Below are 18775 nucleotides of genomic sequence, written 5' to 3'. Positions count from 1 at the left end.
AAGTGCAGCTTTTCTTTACACATGGTTATATTTATCACTCCAACCGTGGTGCGAGCTTACCCCAAGTATCCAGCTGATGCTCTCCCTATCACCAAAGTACAGGGATCCAGTAATGTGACTCACCTGAATAAGGCTGAACTGGACTTTTGGTGTGTAGGGGATCTATCCATTAGATGTTCGAGCATTATTTTGCAGACAATGGCAAATATATACTAAAACAGTGACAACCATTGAAAAGGATTCGTCATCTCTTGTATGTCAAGCAGTGTTTTCAGTAATGGTTCAAGTGAACTTAGTAAATACCAATGCCTCAATGTAAGCAACAGGCAAATCGCAAAAAAACCCCCCTAAAAAACCAAAACAAACAAAACTGCAGTTTATTAAGTTTTTAAGAAGCTTCAACATTTTTGAAAGCATCTTTTGGTGCAATTCATTAACAAACACATTCTAGGAGAGAAAAAAAAAATAAAACAAAAACATTAATAAGCCACAAACGTCCTCTTGTCCTTTAAATTTCAGTTACAGACATGGTAAGACGTCAACATAAAAGAAAAAAAAAAATTACACAAACGCTTTTTTTCGTTTTAAATTCAATAACATTTGGAGAGATTCGTGTGTCCTTCAATACTATATATTCTTTTATATATATTTATATAAATCTTTTCACATGGAAGAAATGTTTCAAATGCCTTGTGTTTCTGTACACAGAACTCTCCACCAGCCTGTAAGAAGCCGAGTATAATGATGCTCTATGGGCATCCAACGTGCCAAGCGTTGGTGGCGCTCTTCTGGTAGGAGAACTGCTGTGTAGTGGCATTTTTGCATTCAATTGTGTTTTTTTCTTAACAACTCCCCACAATACATGACAAAAAGTGCTCTTTATCCTCTTTTCTGTCAGGGAGGGGCACAATATAATACATTAGTAGTGCACTATGTTGTTGGTCACACTGGCAGAAAAGTGATTAGCAGACTTTAAAAAAAAAAAAAAAAAAGACCTCTTTTTATACAAAATTCCTGCAGACGAATACAGAGGAAAGAGGAACTGCAGATTGATGCATGTCACACATAGGAACAGTTAACATTTGCTTGTACACAATCAATAGCGTCATGCACTTTCCCGCTGTGTGCCTACATCTTGCAACCTGCCTTGCTAGTACAGTAGAACTTGTGTATTAAACAAATAACCCTTTTGCAGCTCGAGAGATAAAGGGTAGTAAAAACGTATGTTTTTGTTTTTTTTCCGCTAAATCTTTGGGACAATATTGCATCCAACAGAAATGAGTGAAACAAACATTCTTCACAGAAAGAAGCCTTGTCAGACACTCCGCTCACTTTGTTTGTAAACCGTTTAACCTTCTTGTCTTACACACACAAAAAAAAAATAAAGAAAGCACAAAAAGCGCTGGAAAGATCAGCAACGTAATGCACAGAGTCAAAAAGCAAAAAAAAAACCAAACAAAAAAAAAACTAACCCATTTGGAGTGCCACAAAGTTTTAAGGATTGTCCCAGTGCCTGTAACAGACAAATTCTAATTGTGAAGTAAGATGAGAGAGGAGAAGAGCCCTCCCATGTCACAGTCTGTTCCTCCGCCCATCTAAGGGCAGTGTATGGCAGACAGAGGTAGCATTATGAAGTAACATGTACAATATTATTGATGAAGAAACCCCCACCCTCAACACATAAAATGGGGGTTACAATACACAGGTTGTACTGTCTTGAAGTCATTTCCCCCATCTACTTTGCCAGAAGGGTGAGAAAAGGGACGTTCAAATATTTGCACAGGCAAAATTAGTTTGGATTAAAATCTAGTAGACTAAAATTAAAAAAAAACAAAATAAAAATAAACAAACAACGGTAGTTCTGTCTCAAAACTTGGCTTGTGCATAGATCAGGATCCTATAAACCACTCCAGTACCCCAAGGGATACTGCAGGCATGTAATACCAACCCTGTTGAAACAGCCCACAAGGCAGAACAATTCATGGGCCGTTTTAGCAAATAGAGATGGCACCAGCCATTGCAGAGATCCAAACCATACATGTTATAAAACCAATTAAAGCCTATCTACTTCTCACAGTCCATTCTGCTTGTTCAACACCACCGAAATGGACCCCCCAAAAAACTTGAAACCGGGAAAGGTTCAGCCTAACTTACATAACAGGCTGCATTTGTAATAAAAGAAGGTCTTTCCATCAGCTCTCTGGAAAAGTATCTTGTTCGTTCTTGTTTCTTTTTCTAACTTAAAGAGCCAAGAAAAATCATGGTTTTTGATTCAACATAAAGCAATTTTTTAAACATATAAAGCACTCTTGAAACACTTCGAGTCCATTATTTGGTAAATATGTAACTGCTACAAACAGGGATTGTTTGCCTTCCTCTTGTACTTATTCAGTTCTTTCCCCTTTATATTTTCAGTGCTTGAAGCTGGGTAATCTATTTTTTTCTTTTTTTTTTTCATTTTATTTTTCATTTATGTAATTTTTTTTTTTTTGTAAATATCTTTTTTTTTTCCTTTTTCTTAAAAATACAATGAAATGGTTTTTGTGGTGTTCTACTCCTCTGGAAATGTCACATTTTCCTGAGAAAGATATCCACGATGTGCAAGATAGTGATCAAAAAAAAGAATTTTTTTTTTTGTATTTTAGTTCACCAACGGAAAAAAAAAACTGACAAAAATGTAAAATATAAAAAGGGGGAAAAATAAAATGTTGCACAGCAATGGCTAAAGTTATTCTTTTTTTTTCTTTAATAAAACACTGGTACTTTCCCCGAGATGTAAAGGAATAGCTATTTGAAAATAGAGTTTTGAAATTCAATGGAAGTTTCTTTTTTTCACTTATTTGATTTTACATTTTTTTTACTTTTTTTTTCATTTTTTTTTTCAGTTGTACTTGTTTTTGGAGAAAAGCAGAAAACACAGAGTAACATAAAACGAAGAGTTTTGTAAACAGGTTAGAGCCAGGAGAGGCTTCTGCATTTAGACGCAGTTCAAAACCTGCATTCTGCAGTGTTCTTTTCAGGGATCTGCTCATGGCGGTTGCTCCAGTTTGTAAGTCCAAGAGCCAAAGCAAATATCCCGAATAGATCCAAGTGTCCATAAATATGCATTACTCCCCAAAGATGAATCATTGGAAAGGTAGACAAATGTTTGTGAGTTTTTCTTCAGAGATAAGCACGCTGCAATTTTTTTTTTCTTTTTTGAAAAATAAGTCCTTGAGTAAACATAGATACGTGTTAACTCTGTCCCTCTTTCCACGCTCGTAGAGAGTATATATACGTGTGTATGTATATATATTAGATATATATGCATACATACATATGATCATACATATGTTTTTTTTTTAACCAATTGGTTAACCGCAAGGTCTGTATGCGGCGTTGAAAATTTCAGTGCAAAGTCAAAAGGTGAAGATAAAAGTATATAAGTACAAGATAAATCTATTTAAACTGACCTAAAAAGCATAAAAGCAATAATAAACCCAACAAAAAGGAAAAAAAAAAAAACGAAAAAAAGAAAAAAAAAATCCCCCCTGAACTGCTCATATTATTGTGCACAGAATTGTGGGTGGTAATAGCAAACAGTCATATAGAAAAAAAAAAAAAAAAAGAGGGATGGATTTCAGAAAGGAACCTGTGCGCACATTTATATTTTGTCACTTCTTGGAAATCACGTGACATGCCCCTTTGAAAGTGCATAGACACTTGCACAAACAGTATAGCTGAGGCCCAAAACCCTGACAGAAGCAAACATGGAGTAGATCTGCTGGATTCAAGTATATCTAATGACTGATATGAAGCTTTAGAACACGTTTTAGAGGGATCAAACAAACAAAAAAAAAAACTAAAAAAAAAACAAAAACAAAAAAACCGCAAAGGCTCTGGACAAAGGTTATGTGCATAGGCAGATTCAAGGGGGATGTTAAACTAGAGCCTTCATTTAATTGTTTCCGTACCAATATTAACTTCATACAGAATGACAAGAATATGCAGATCTTGCTTCTGCCCCTCTTACTTGACGGGCCCCATCTGATGTGCATAAAAGACCAAGGCTTGTTTCAAAATAGGCTTTTAAATCCCACCCTACTATTCCCCTTGCTCTCAAAGCAACCCTCTTCCAGCCCCGTCGTATGAAAAAGTGCCCTTACTTTCAAGATCCAGCAAAAGCAGCGTTGATCATTTTTCTTTTTTGAACACTTTAAAAACTTAAGAAAAATTGCTTGACCACTTGTACTAAAGGAGAAACAGACCCTTCCCTTCCTCCTGAACCCTTCCTATCCCCTTCCCTCCCATGCCCCCATACTGTTTCTCTAAACAGTTCACAAGGGTGCAGTGGGGAGGATGAGAAGGAGAAGATACTGCATGGAGAGAAGACTTGGGTCTGAAGAAGATGAAGTCTTCACAAAGCCTGGACTGGAAAGGACTGGATATTATTTGTTTTGAAGTTTTCAGTTAGTGCTGATGATTTAGAAATTCATAGCATCCAAGTGCAACATTTCTTCAGATGGATTCCCCGCTCAACAAGTCTCCCGGCAGCAAAGTGTTAAGAGGTGTCGGACTGCGAATGATCCTCGCATCGTCTGATCCAGATGGGCCCCACAAACTGTTGGAGTATTGGGGGACACTGCCCCAAAGAAGGTCATTGCTTCCCTTGCCACTTAAACAAGGCGGATTCCAGTGGGCGGTGTCATTGCGCACCATGTTGTGAGAGCCCCCACCTCCACCTAGTCGAGGTTGACTATTCCCAGTGTTAGACTGCCAGCTGGAAGTGGGGGGCAAACACTGCCCTTGTGCCAAGAAACGATTCACTTCTTCTTCACCAGCAAACTCTGCCAGAATGGTAGTGTTACTCAGGACGCACCTGTGCAGAAGAAAATCAGATTCAGCCATTTAGGTTAGCGTGAAGATAAAAATGTTTATAAGGTTTGCTATATTGAAGGTGAACAATGGTAAAACCACACTATCAATAGTTGAGTTAGCATATTCAGAAACCCCTTGTGGACCCGGTCTAGTCTGGGCATTAAGGGGGGCTATTTTTTTTTGTTTAAATATCATTAAACAATTTTTGTGCCACCCAACTCCAAAAGTCTTAATTTTCTTTAACCATAACGAACCTGTATTTTTTTTGAGAAAAAAGTTTAAAGTTTCCAGTGGTAAAGAGGACTTCTTCAATAACTTAGATTTCTATCTCAAGAAGAGGGGATGAAAAAATACTTTAAAAAATAAATGCCAGAATTGAAAGACATGGCGGTAGAATTCTTCTGGCATTCACAAGTTATGGCACCACTCCTGTGCACATGCCCCCTCTTCTCAATAAGACAGTGGTTTGGGGAAATGACTCACTCACCACAGCATGCTATCATGACATGGTGTGGGGTACTTCAAGGATGTATGTAGGTCTTTAAAGGGAACCTGTCATCACCTTTAAGTCCTATAAATGAGGAAATGGAGAGTCCGGGGAGGCATTTTTCATACTCACTGATTGCCTCGTTCCAGCCTTGTGAACTAGCAGCTTGACTTATTCTGCGCGTGCACCTCCCATAGAGCTGAGTGTGCGTGCAGGAACAGTCAAGCTGCTGGCGGTCACACAGAGCTGAAAGGGGTGCTCAGCAAGTATGAAAGATCCCATCCCGTTCTCTCACCTTTGAACCTCATAACTTAGTTTATAGGGCTCAAAGGTGTTAACCATAGGCCCCTTTAAAAAGGGACTGTGCTGGATTAGAAAAGAAAGAAAATTGTTTTTTCCCTCCCAGAAACAGTGGCACTCTTAATTAAGGACTGTCTGGACCACATAAAACCCTGAAGAATAAATCGAAATCATGACCCAATAATCTCTCCAAGATGACAGTTATAAAAGACATGCCTTCAGAGAATACATTTATAAGCAGGACTAAAAGTATTAATGACCATCCTAAGGATATTTCATCAATATCTGATCAGTGACTGCTTGTGACCCTCACTGATCAGCTGACTGAAGAACCTACGGCACTTTTCAGACTATACCTTCCCATTCATTGGTCACATAGCCTGATAGCAATTCAGTCTCATTCAAGTGAATAGGACTGAGCTGCTATACCAGGCACAGCCACTATGAAAGTGTACAGCACTGTGCCTGGAATATAGAAAACAGTGAAATGACATGGGCGCTCACCCAAGCACTGTGGGCGTTTCAGGCAGCTGATCGACAGGGATCCTAAGCGTCGGACCCCACCAATTTGATAAACATGACCTATTCCAAGAATGAGGTCATCAATACTGATGTCGTAGAAAAACCCCTTTAACAAAACATCATTACAAAAGAAAACTAATAATCACACACTTACATATGTAGGGACTTCTGGGCTTTTGCAGCTTCCTCCTTTGAGCTGTACCTGACCACAGCGTTGCCTTGAGTAAGGTTCAGATGGAATGTTATCAGAGGGCCGTGCTGCAGGCAGAGCGTCCTCAGTGTAGAACCATCAATCTGTTTTATAAGAGAGCATCATCAGATTTGGGGTGCCTGAATTAGGAACTAACCAACCCCTAATAGCTCTCTCAGTATTAAACCATTAGAGATCGCTGTCACAACTTTTCACTCCATGGAATGCATTCTTTATGCAGTCTACATCCTGGAATATAATCCCATGGCACAATAACCAAGTATCAGTCTGTAGGATAGCTCCGTACTCATGGCTCTGTATGCAAGCTGTATATGTAGCTTTAAAACCTCAGGTTTAAAAAAAAAAAAAAAAATTTTGTGAAAGGTGTCCCGGCTTTCATAAGACAGGATCCAAACAGGCCTGCTCTAAATGCCTGTATTAGGGTATATTCACATATAGGCGGAAGCCATATGAAAAACTCTGCATCAAATTCCACTAAGAACAGTGGCAGAAGTCTGTAACGGAGCCGAGGCAAATATTTGGCGCGTGGATTTAGCCCTTTTCAATGGGCAAAACTGTGTGCAGAATTCCTGATGTGGAATCTATGTGGAAAAGACACAGAATCCGAATCAAGTAGTGACAGGTGAATATATTTTCTGCACACAGGTTTTAAAAAAACAAAACAAAAAAAACTGTGCAAAGACTACAATGCAGATTCCCACTGAGAGTAATGGGATGCAGATTGAACTACGATTACCAATCAAAAATCTGATGTATGAACATACACTTACAGATCCAAGTAGTAGCAACTATAGCCTGACATGGGGCCATAATTGTATCTGACTGGAATCCATTTTATATGGAGATACATTGAAGGTTTTTTCCTGATGAACCTAGGGTGAATCCACGAAGGTGGAAACAAATATATATACACAGGACTGTGGCATGCCCCATCAAATTGCTTCTATGGTGCCACTATATGGCAATTTAAGGAGGTTCTGTAATACCTGTACAATTCATAAGTATTTCAGCAGGAAGGTTGTAATGATGCGTAAAATTACCACAAATATAGTGACTTGACTGACAGCAAGCCATACAGCCAAAGCTCTATATTATATTTTATATTCCATTACACGCTGTATACCTATATCTTTACTGCAACACTTCACCATACACAGCATTACACATTTTAATTTGTTGTATTTCGGTACCTGTGGTGTAAGATTGCGCAGAACCAGCCAGCTACTAGTTCTTCCCGAACTGTCTGTGCTCCAAGTTGAACCTAAAATAGTGAATTTACAAGTCAGTAGTGCTAGAACATTAAAATAAGAAAGAAGTGTTTACGATTGATAGCCAGGGCAAATCGGTGAGATACAGTACCAAAGTATCCAATTTGGAGATTGTGATTTATGATGGTGTGATAATTTAAAGTGCTGCTACATTATTATGGGAGGTGAGTGAGAACTCAAATCCACTAAACACCTAACAAAGGCATATCTGTACCTGTTGAGTATGAGCTGGTCCAGCCCAGTTGGTTTGAACCCCAGGCAGAGGAAGGCTTGGCATTGGTCAGCCCGGGTGGCGGTCTTGTTGGGGCTGTAGTGTTTCTAGGTACTTTCCACAGCTCATGAGACAAGGACGCTTGAGTGTGGGAAATGGGGCTCGATGACCATGTGGACTTCATATCAGACAGTTTTGCTACGGAAGGATAAAAGGTTTTCACTTTAGACCTTGAATCAAGGGTTACGCCTTGCAAATATGTTGTAAATGTATCTAGTGATGCAGAAAAATATTGTGATACCTCCACTCTTCAGCAGATAGCGGTTTACATCCTGGATCGTAGTGTTAATGGTGGGTCCAGTAGGGACACTTCCAGGGGTCACATCTGGATCATTCTCAGGGTCAATATTTTGCAGTCCTTTCCAAGGCACTCCCGGATGAAATTCTGCAGGTACATAAGCATTTTAGCTTAATTAAAACAATACATACACACACTCAATTCACCATACCATATACTGAGATTTTACGGATGTACTATTCAAACGCACAACATTGCTCTACCCTGGTATTGTGGCACCAGATACCCACCAGGAGGCCAGTTAATACTGGATCCATTTGAGATTTTCTCATTTTCAGATTTGGCACGTGACCAACTATCAGGAACAGCAACAGGAGGACTTGTTGGCGATTCACTGCTTGGGAGAAGATCGTACCGACTGTAGGAGTCCTCTATAGATGGCTTTACAGGAGGGCCAATGCTCAGGTTCCCTGGCAGATTACCTGATTAGAAAATCCAAAAAAGGTAGAAGGATTAACATGGAACCAGATTTACTTACAGTAGAAATATATTAAAACACTGCTAAGTAGGTCAAACATATGTCTGTATATGCTTATTCCAATATGAAGGTCTCCCTATTTATCACTACACAGATGTACATGTTGTCTGCAATGTGTGACTACACCAAGACAATTAGGCAAAAATGGCTCAATGGACCGATTACATGACATGGGAATCAACACATTGAGCGGTGTTAAACACTGAATTGTTAATCATTCCATGATGACGTATTGTGGACTTGTTCTGATAAGTGTGCTCCACGTTTACAGACTGCAGAAAACCTAGAACAGTTAAAATAAAATGCTGATCTAAACTCAGAATATAGATTATGAATGTAGTCTTACTTGGTTTGCCAGGGCTAGGGTCAAGAGGTGAAGAAGAGTTTGCCAGGCTATCCATAGAGTTGGGGTGAGTCCATTGAGGCAGACGTGACTGAGATTGGGATGTATCCTTCACTGACAGACCGCTAGACATGTCCATACTGCTTACATTCATGGTGGGATTTAATCCAGGAACTGAATGGAAGGATAACAGTTTCTATATTAGGCAGTGTACTTTAATTATGACATCTTAGGAGGCAGTTATTCGCTTTAAACTTATTGAAAAGGTCAGCATTTAAAGGGGTTTACATGAACAAACAAACATGGCTGCTTTCTTCCAAAAACATACTCAAAAGGGAATATACAGATGTAGCCAAGTTTATCTTAACTTAAAGGGGTTCTGTCATTTAAAAAGAAAAAAAATCAAAAAAAAAATCAATACTTACCTATTCCTCCCCAGGCAGTCTACTTTCTGATCTTCTCCTGGCTGCTGCAGTCCCCCGGGTCACCTCACTGCAAGCCAGCTGGATTCTTCTTCTTCTGTTATGCAACTGCAGTCTTCTTCCGACAGGCTACGTTAGGCTACGTCCTGGTGAGGTAGCGTTCACTGCCTAGCAGGAAGTGCCGGATGCTATGTCTGGCTAATGCAGAGACTGCGCATGCGTGCAGTCTCGTTGTGAGGGATCCTATAATAACGCCGCGAAACAGCTAGTGATGTAGCGTACAATGACCTGCAGGAAGAAGACTCTCTAATGGACGCTTCGTCACCGGCAGACGAAGAATCGTCCAGCTGAAGGTGAGGTGACCCAGGTGGACTGCAGGAGACAGAAGAAGATCGATGGGGAGAAGGTGCGGTAAGTAGACTGCCTGGAGAGGAATAGGCAAGTATCGAGAAGATGGATAGATGGGATACATGGGATAGATAGGATAGATAGATACCCTTTAAGTGTGAACATTTTTCATGAAAGGTCATCACTGAAACACTTACCTAAAAACAGCAAAAGCCATTGAAAGGGCAAATTAGCTGTGGCACAGAAAGCCATCTTAACATGTTAAAAGTTAAACTAGGCCACGTCCTTATCACCAAGTATTTTTTTTTACTAATGAATACCAGTGAAACATTTTCTATTTTTCTAATGTGTCTTTATTTTCTGATTTTAAACTTTTTATTCTACTGTCATGCACATGATTATGGGGGTGGCCATCTTGTCTGAACTTCAGGGATATGCTTTACAGCAGATATGGGTCATTCACACAATGGACAGGAGTGAACCCATTGACTTATGGGAGATTTTTCTAGGCATGTTCTGTGAACTGTGCTGAACTCATTGTGCAGGGAAGTGGAAGGAGGTGAGCTGTTACCATGACAGACTGCGGACAGTGCCTTTGTGTTATCAATATATAGTTATTAACTTTCTATATAATTCTCCCTGTGATAATGAGAGGACTACTGAAAGAGTGATCTCTACAGAACAGGTAGTGTCTATTATAAGACTTGGGATGAGGGGGAGTTCAGTATAAAAATGCAGCATTAAGTTTTTGTTTTTTTAAAATATACATTAAGAAATGGAAAATTGAAAAAAACACCCTAAATTCCTAAAAACTAACAAAAACTGATACAACATGCGATTTTCTGATGAAACAATTCTTTTAAGCTACCGGCCAATTTTTTTTAATTTTAGCTTTTGTTTTCTTTAGTCTCGCATTTTTTCTTAATGCCATATGAGGGCTTGTTTTTTGCAGGATGTGCTGTATTTTTAAATACCATTTAATGTACCCCATAATATACTGGGAAACTTAAGTAATAGAAAAAGACAAATGCGCCAATTTGGGGAGTTTTGATTTTGCGATATTTATGGTCAAGTTAAAAAACCCTTTCATTAAAATTAAAAAAAAAAAAGGCTTTTTGTCGTCCTATTAAGTGCTCCATAACTTTATTTCTCTGCTGCTGGAGCTGTGTGAGGACTCATTTTTTGCAGGGTGAGCTGTAGTTTGTTTTTTTGGCATTGTGTTTTTTTTTTTTGTGTCTTTACAGAATTCCCCCTTATGAAATAAACCATGTGTTGCTTTGGGCTTTTTCGGACGTGGTAATAGCAATTGTGTTTATTTTTTTTTTTTTTATTGTTTTCAGTCCCTTTAGTGGACTTGAACCTGTGATCACTTTTACAATATACTGCAGTACTTCAGTACTGCTGTATATAGTATTTTTTGCATTTCTCCAGCAGGGTTGGGCCCAGGGTTGCCACGGCAACCATCGCACTGCACAATCACATCATGAGGGGGGCTGATGGTAAATTAGTGGCCCCCTGCTGAGAGTTTACATGCAGTGGGCAGAATTAGCCACACATGTAAGCTCTCAAACAGCTGTGATCATAGCCATCAGCAGCTGTCAGAAACAGCCGGTACCCGCTTAGTATTAAAGGGGTTGTCTCGCGAAAGCAAGTGGGGTTAAGCACTTCTGTATGGCCATATTAATGCACTTTGTAATATACATCGTGCATTAAATATGAGCCATACAGAAGTTATTCACTTACCTTCCCTGCGCTGGCGTCCCTGTCTCCATGGCTCCGTCTAACTTCAGTGTCTAATCGGAGGCTGGAATCGGCACTCGTGATGGGGCGGAGCTACGCGATGATGCATAGAAGGGGGCGTAGCCAGAACACCGCTGCTGCCGGACAGACCCGAAGGCAGAAGACCCTTCTGCGCAAGCGCGTCTAATCGGGCGATTAGATGCTGAAGTTAGACGGAGCCATGGAGACGGGGACGCCAGCGCAGGGAAGGTAAGTGAATAACTTCTGTATGGCTCATATTTAATGCACGATGTATATTACAAAGTGCATTAATATGGCCATACAGAAGTGCTTAACCCCACTTGCTTTCGCGAGACAACCCCTATAAGCGGGCTCAGCCTGCAAGCCTGCTTCATACTCACCTCTGACACAGAGCGGGAAGGGGTTAAAGTAAAGTGATGCATGATGCTTCCCCTTACACTGGAGCATCATAAAAATGTCCTAATAACTAAACGGTCATGAAATTGCCAATGTGTTGTTTGAAACACTAGCCTCCAAAAGCATGGCCGTCCCATCAATGAAACCTTTCAGTTATTTAGCATAACAGAAGGTCCCAGTATCTAGGGAACCAGATCGGCTTTTCAAGCCCCCCTGAACGGCACTCTGACAGACCATTTAGTCCTACTTCAGGGGGAATTAAAGGCTACAACATGCAGAACTGACAACTTAAAAAATAACTAACTCTATATAAAACAGTTCTTGTATTTTAGTTCATACCAATTGGGTATGGAGAGAAGGTATTAGAAGAAGGCTGCTGTTCTTTGGTGTGCAAGTCAGTCATACTTGAGCCAGCTGGGTGGGGTGTGAAGCTGTCCAGTGCTGACTTGCCGGCAGGAGGATGTAATGGTGGATGAGGATGAGGAGGCTGCTGCTTCATAAGCAGGGCCTGGGCTAGCTGGCGCTGATGTTGCTGTATCTGCTGCTGCATGTTATTGATTGTACGTGCAACCTATGACAAAGAAAGTGAGATGCACAATGTATCAACCGATGCAAGGAAAGATAATACATATACAAGTCTGAACAGATACAAGTTCATGCAATACGATTATAATGCAATGTAAAATTTTTAAAATTTTTGCTACGATGAAGATTCAGCTGTTGATACAAATGTGTTATCTCTATGGGAAAACCCTCTTTTTTCTGGGGTATGTAGACAATACAGACATCAGCAGACCCACCACCCCGAATAACTAAGGACTGAGAAACCAATCACTGGTCTTCCCCGTCCCCAGAAAAAACATGCAAATTATCCCCATCGAGAGATTTTTTTTTTGCTAAATCTATATGACTAGGGCCATACTAATGGATCATGGACAGCAATTTGTCTGAACTGCTACCAGGTAGTACTGCATTAGCCCCACCGCCCTCGTATTAATGGGGTTGTCTGTGATGAGAGAGCTCCTTTAAAAAAGGTGGTGTCCAATGATCCTGGGAATAAAAGGCTGCATTTTAGTTTTTCCCTTCGCAGTGGCGGTTCTAAAGCAAGTTAATAAAAGGGACATGATTAGGTTTGACAACTTATATAAATGGCCACAGCCATTTGATAATTGTAGGACCCGCTGACAATCTGATGTCACTTCTCACTTCATCCCAAGTCGAGCATGCATTTACATTGAGGGAGTCGGGAGAGACAGCTGGCAGCAAAAAGTTCATTCTTCCAACAGCAACGAGCATGGCCAGCTTCAAACAAAGTGAAGTAGACTACTTTCTCTTCTATTCATAACGAGTCTGCTTTTCACTTGGCAAGTTTAGAAAAACTGAGGTAGGAAGAACATTTCATTGGAAATGGCAATGACTGAGCCAAGACAGGCATCTGTAGCTATAGGCAATCAAAACCTACTCTCAAGTTTACAGACAGAGCTGGACAGAGATAAGCAGGTTTGACCTACTTGCTGCTCCTGTTGTCTCATGGGTCCGGAAACATTACGCTGAGCCTGTAACATCTGCTGCTGGAGTTGTAAACGCTGATACGCCTGCAGGTGCATGAGAAATGGGTCAGGGCGGAGAAAACACAGAAAACATTGGGCTTATACACTGCACTGTTCAATAGTGGCACATGTCTCAGAAATGGATTCAATAACCAATAATCAAATTCTAGAAATATATGTAAATTACGTTTCCTTGTGTGGATATGAAGATCGCACACTTTGCCTGGTATCAGTATTCCAATTTGCCCATGGGTAAAGAGGGATTTTCATGTCAAAGTGTACTAAAGGCTGCAGTTGCAAGTCCAGGTGCAGCCCGGCAATTAAGGGTAAATGGCAAACGTAAGCGGTGCTTGTATAATAGCGCCCTAAAGGATATATTTTAGTCAACATCAATGATTATGATGATAAGTACTCACCAGCTGCAGCTGGTAGAGCTGGTTCAACATGGTCATATGCTGAGGATTAATTGGCGAGGTTAATAGTGCAGGGTTGAGACCAATGTTTTTTGCTGCAAACTGCAAAAGCTGTGCTTGAACCTGCGGAGTAATAAAGAGAACAACTAACATTTGATTTACTTGTACTTTATTAATACAAGTCCTTGCCATATGTTACTACTTAACAGTTGGCGAGGAGGATTTACATCGAGTGTAAAGTATTAGGATGTCGCTTCTAGTAATACTCGCAGCTTTATAAATCATATTCAATGAGCAGAACTGTCAATCATCAGTAAAGACGGGTCAAAAGAAAAGAGCAATTAAGTGTAATATAGAACATGATTATTCTGAACACCCTGTTAGACTCTGGGATATTCCAGAGACAAACTACGTCTGAACTGCAAACTCAAGTGGATAGATAGTAGCAGAGTTCGCTTCGGCTCCATATTTTTAGGAGAAAGACAATCAGCAGTCATTGAGGTCATTGGCCACTATGATCGGCGATTGCCAATTCACACAGAACCGTCAAGTTCTCATCTCTTCTGGTGCCTCTGGTTATAATAATAATCCAAGAAAACTAAGGAAAATCTTAGGCTGCTAGACTTGTGGAATGTAAGAAGAGGGTTTCACAAGGTGGATTTTGCTGTATTAACATTTAACTGTATACTTACAGAGTTATGGGAGGAAAAGGAATGGAGCTGGAGTTTCTCAGCGGTCATACTCATTCAGCCAACAACTATTCCGCCCGACTCCACCGTACACACTTGGTTGAGAACGCATGTGTTATCAATAGGGAGTAAGTTCCCTCTAGTGGCGCAGTATCCTCCATAACAAAATGGATAGGGCATGCTGAAATCTAACATACCTGATCATTCATTCCCCAGGCATCTGCCTTCTAGTGAGAGTTTTGTGACACGCATACACATCAGATGGTCAGTCGATGCTGCCAAATCTGGCAATTTAAGATAAAATTTGCCTGTGGGCACCCTTAAATATCCACAATACATCCCATTACCTGTTGTCGACTGTTTGTATCTAAAGATACTAAGAAAATCAGGGATTAAAAAAAAAAAAAGTATAATAAAACAGACAAACCTGAGGGGATAAAAACTGAGGCACTTGAGCACGAAGACTAGGCTGGGATGAGTTGAGAGGTTGCACTGGTGGCTGCTGTGGCTGTTGCATGGACCTGGCTTGTGCTGCTCCACTATTGCCAAACATGCCCAGATTGCCACTCTGTATCTATATGGAGTTTAAAGAGTTAGTCAGATATGAGCATTGTATATACAGATGATATCATTATACACAAGAATTCCACCTAAATGGTAAGCGTAAATCCTCAGCCTTGGGCCCATTCAGCTCTGTAATCTTTTGTAATGTTAAGGAAAAGTTATGCAACAAAAAAACTGACCCACGGCTTAAGATTACCTGTCTAGAGGAATTCAAGTTCTGCATGTTTAGGCCTGGTGTCATGCCACCAATGGCCTGGTTAGGGAGTGCACTATTTGGATGGGGGAGCTTCAGGCTTGGTGAAGGCAAAAATGGTGAAGTAGTGGGCTCTTCCATTAGGCCGCCATCCTGATTGGAGAGAGAGATGGTGAGCTGGAGGTGGTCCATCAGCACCAGAGAAAGGAGGCAAAATTAAATTAGTTGAATAAGCAGCAAGACAGTCAGTCACTGACAAAGAAAAAGAAAGCAAAGTGTTTAGACAAAGCTTTCCAATATTTATTACCATAAGAATACGTCCAGGAATCTTTTAAAGAGCCAAGGAGGTTTCAGGGCAACAAATAAAACAAAAGTTTAACTGCACTTTTAAAAAACTTGATGTGCCAGAGTATCATGTCAAACATCTCGATCAGCGGGAGTGCGGGTACAAAGACCCCCCTTGATCACTCACATGAAGGGTCTGTTGTGACCAACTAGTTGCCTGCTCGTCCTGTCTATTCCTCTCGGCACCTGAAGATGGACGTACAGACATGCCAAAAATTTCCTTTTAACAGTCTAGTTACCCTTTAGGGCCAAGGCTCCCATAGTACTAAAGTACTGCAGCTCAAATATAGTACAACCAGTGCATAAAAGAATGCCAAGAAGACTATAATAAACTTCAGCTGCATCCTTTATCTCCTTGTCTAGGGTTTTAACCGGATAGATTTTTGGGGGACAGAGGTCTCTAAACATAGTAAGCTAAATTAGGCTGTTGGTAGGTGAGGGTCAGATTTGCCTAATAAGATATAACAAAACTTAAAACTATTTGCAGTATGGCAAAACAGCCTTAAACATATGTTTATATACTTTACCTAAGTAAGGGAGATGGAACAATACCTCTGCAGCACCACCCAACTGCACACTGATGAGGGGCAAAAGCCCCGAAACTACTGTCTGTATGGATTGTGGCTTGGTTTTCAATTCCCAATCATTACAGACCTGTATAAAAAGTCAAGAATTGATTTTATAGGAATGCTGCCATCCAATAGGTGGCGCTGCAGAGGTATTGTTCCATCTGTCTTATTTGCATCTTACCCAGAGGAGCATGGATAGCCTTATAAGTCCTCACTCACCTTCTTGATGCTCCCTCTAAGGAGAGATATTACCCCACCCTATGTTTTTTTTTTAATCACACTAAACATTAAAATATCAACAATGGCTAATCTTAAGTATGAAAGGCGGCACCTCAGTATTTATAACACACTCCAAGAACCCTTCATAAGTTTTTAAAATGACCTTCCCATAGTTTAACAGCACTGCACTAGACATGCCATAGACAAGTAACTGTGCTTCTATTTAGAATTCTAAAAAAGGATCTCATTATGTCAGATGACACATGATTGAGATCATCCATTTTATTTAATTGCAATCTTCAAGCTCCTCCTTACTCTCTGAATACAAGAAAGCGTTAACTGCAACTCGGAGAGTCGGCATCGGTCTGTCACCAGAGATTTCTCATGACCTAATAGCTTTGCTGACATTTAGGAGAAGACAAGCACATGGCCAGAAGTTTGTGTTTTTCTGCTGCTCAGCTGTTCACTGTGCAGAACATTAATCCTTTGCTTCACCCCCACAACCTAGATTCTGCAGGACAGCAGACATCAAGTCTTATCAGACTGTGAAGCCAACTCAAGTGTCTGTGACACAGCCAAATGCACAAACAGCACCGGCCAATAATATCCCTAGCAGCCATTCCTACAGAATGTAGCGGCCCGGATGACACAAGAGAACGCGGTGGGTACTGTGGCATTTGCAGGAGACATATTGCTACCCCCCCCCCCCCCATCCCCAAATACAAAAAAATATGAAAACATCCTGAAAAAAAAAATATCAAAAATTTATAAACAGATTGTCCTCTGGATGTTTTCATTGCTGGCGGATTCTAGTTGTAAGCTGGCACGGAATGAGGAGGACGTGCTGCCGAGGCAACATCACGCGCTACTTGATACTTTAGGTCTTTGGTTAAGCAAAAGAGAAGGGAAAATGAATGCTGCCCTTATTGCCAGTACACTGATAAAGAGAATAGAAGGGTTTATTGTGGTTTTAAAGGGGAGCTAGCAAAATGAAAACTTTTTAAAAGTGGTTTTCCATGCAAAAGACTATTGACGACATATCCCGAAGTTGATTCGCAGGGGTTTGCCGCTCAGGACCCTGGCCCATCAGTTAAATTGCGTATTCGCTGTCAGCACCACTACACATAGGGGTAAGGAGTGGAAGTTGCTGCTCTGATCTGTGTAGTGGTCAGCACTTGTAACTACTGTTGCTTATTTCAATGAGAGCTATATCTGCAGTAACAAGCACTGACCACTACACAGGTCGGAGCAGCAGCTTCTGCTACATACCCCTGTGTGTATTGTTGTGCTGACAGCAGGCGCCTCATCCGCTGATTGCCTGGGATCTGCTACTCGGGACCTTGGCCTATCAACTATTGATAGGTCAATCAATAGTATTTTGCCTGGAAAACCCCTTTAAAGTAGCCAATAAAAATCTAGTCTGCCCCCCCCCCCCACCCCTTAGGGCAGTTAGAAAATAAAAGATCTGACTTGTTAACATACCACCTTAGTTTGCGATCTACCATCCCATAATGAGGAGGATTTGTTTGTGGCGATAAGGACACCATCGTTTTCCCTCAGAAACTACAAACTTCATCTTCTTCTGACTTGACAAGAATAAAAATACATCCTCTTTTCTTATGTTTGGATTATACTGTAAAACAAAGACTCCTTTCTCCAACTACCTTGTCTAGGAAAGTGGGGCGGTCCATGGAAGACTCTTTGGAGATCGGTGGTGGGCGGCAGCTCAAGGGCTTGGTGACCATAGCATTATAGTCAGCCATTCCCAATCCACGCTTGTCCATTTCCACCTTCTTTTCCAGGAGAGCACCTAGAAAGTAAGGGATATCGAGAGCTACAGTCACAGCAGTACCAAGATCTCTCAAAATGTTACTTGCTGCAGGGTTACATCACAGAAGGGGAAATATAGAAAATTAAAAACAATCACAGAAAACGGCCGTTACTCTCACCATGCAGGTAGCTGACTACCAAATGAGAGAGCTAATTACACCTGTGCAGGACACCGATGAGACAGACACTCACACTGCCTCTTGATATAGATGGGGGTGGCTGCTTGGCGTATACTCCCACATATTGTGGATACAAAGTGCCAGACCATTCTGCAATTAGCTCCCTCATTTAGTAGGCAGCTGTTTATATGACCACACCTCATCATTTAGGAATACTCACTCATGGCCTGGTCCAGGTTCATGTTGTTACTCTTCAAGGCCTCTTCCGCAGGCTCTTTCTGTGAAGGATAAAACTAAACTTCAGCAACCAATAAACAGCAAA

The 18775-nt window shown here is 40.8% G+C and overlaps 1 protein-coding gene across 3 annotated transcripts in view; it reads right to left on the bottom strand.

Annotated features, from left to right (window-relative positions):
- Positions 1-360: 360 nt before the first annotated feature.
- The window catches only part of TNRC6C (trinucleotide repeat containing adaptor 6C), a 108162-nt gene continuing 89747 nt past the window's right edge, over positions 361-18775 (bottom strand). For 2 of the 3 annotated variants that reach the window (XM_066587460.1, XM_066587462.1), the window contains 14 exons: positions 18674-18731; positions 18169-18314; positions 15375-15548; positions 15042-15188; positions 13929-14048; positions 13474-13557; positions 12302-12533; positions 9039-9209; positions 8445-8636; positions 8158-8301; positions 7860-8054; positions 7568-7638; positions 6321-6460; positions 361-4858 (listed from right to left, as the gene is read on the bottom strand). In XM_066587460.1, coding sequence (XP_066443557.1) covers positions 4498-4858; positions 6321-6460; positions 7568-7638; positions 7860-8054; positions 8158-8301; positions 8445-8636; positions 9039-9209; positions 12302-12533; positions 13474-13557; positions 13929-14048; positions 15042-15188; positions 15375-15548; positions 18169-18314; positions 18674-18731 — 2235 coding nt within the window. In that variant the 3' untranslated portion in view covers positions 361-4497. The remainder of the gene's footprint in view (positions 4859-6320; positions 6461-7567; positions 7639-7859; positions 8055-8157; positions 8302-8444; positions 8637-9038; positions 9210-12301; positions 12534-13473; positions 13558-13928; positions 14049-15041; positions 15189-15374; positions 15549-18168; positions 18315-18673; positions 18732-18775) is intronic. The other variant, XM_066587461.1, reaches the window with a different exon arrangement.

This window comes from Eleutherodactylus coqui, chromosome 13 (genome assembly GCF_035609145.1).
Source record: "Eleutherodactylus coqui strain aEleCoq1 chromosome 13, aEleCoq1.hap1, whole genome shotgun sequence".
Lineage (NCBI taxonomy): Eukaryota > Metazoa > Chordata > Amphibia > Anura > Eleutherodactylidae > Eleutherodactylus > Eleutherodactylus coqui.
The sequence above is the reverse complement of the archived record's forward strand: the minus strand, read 5'-3'. Positions and strand labels throughout refer to the sequence as shown.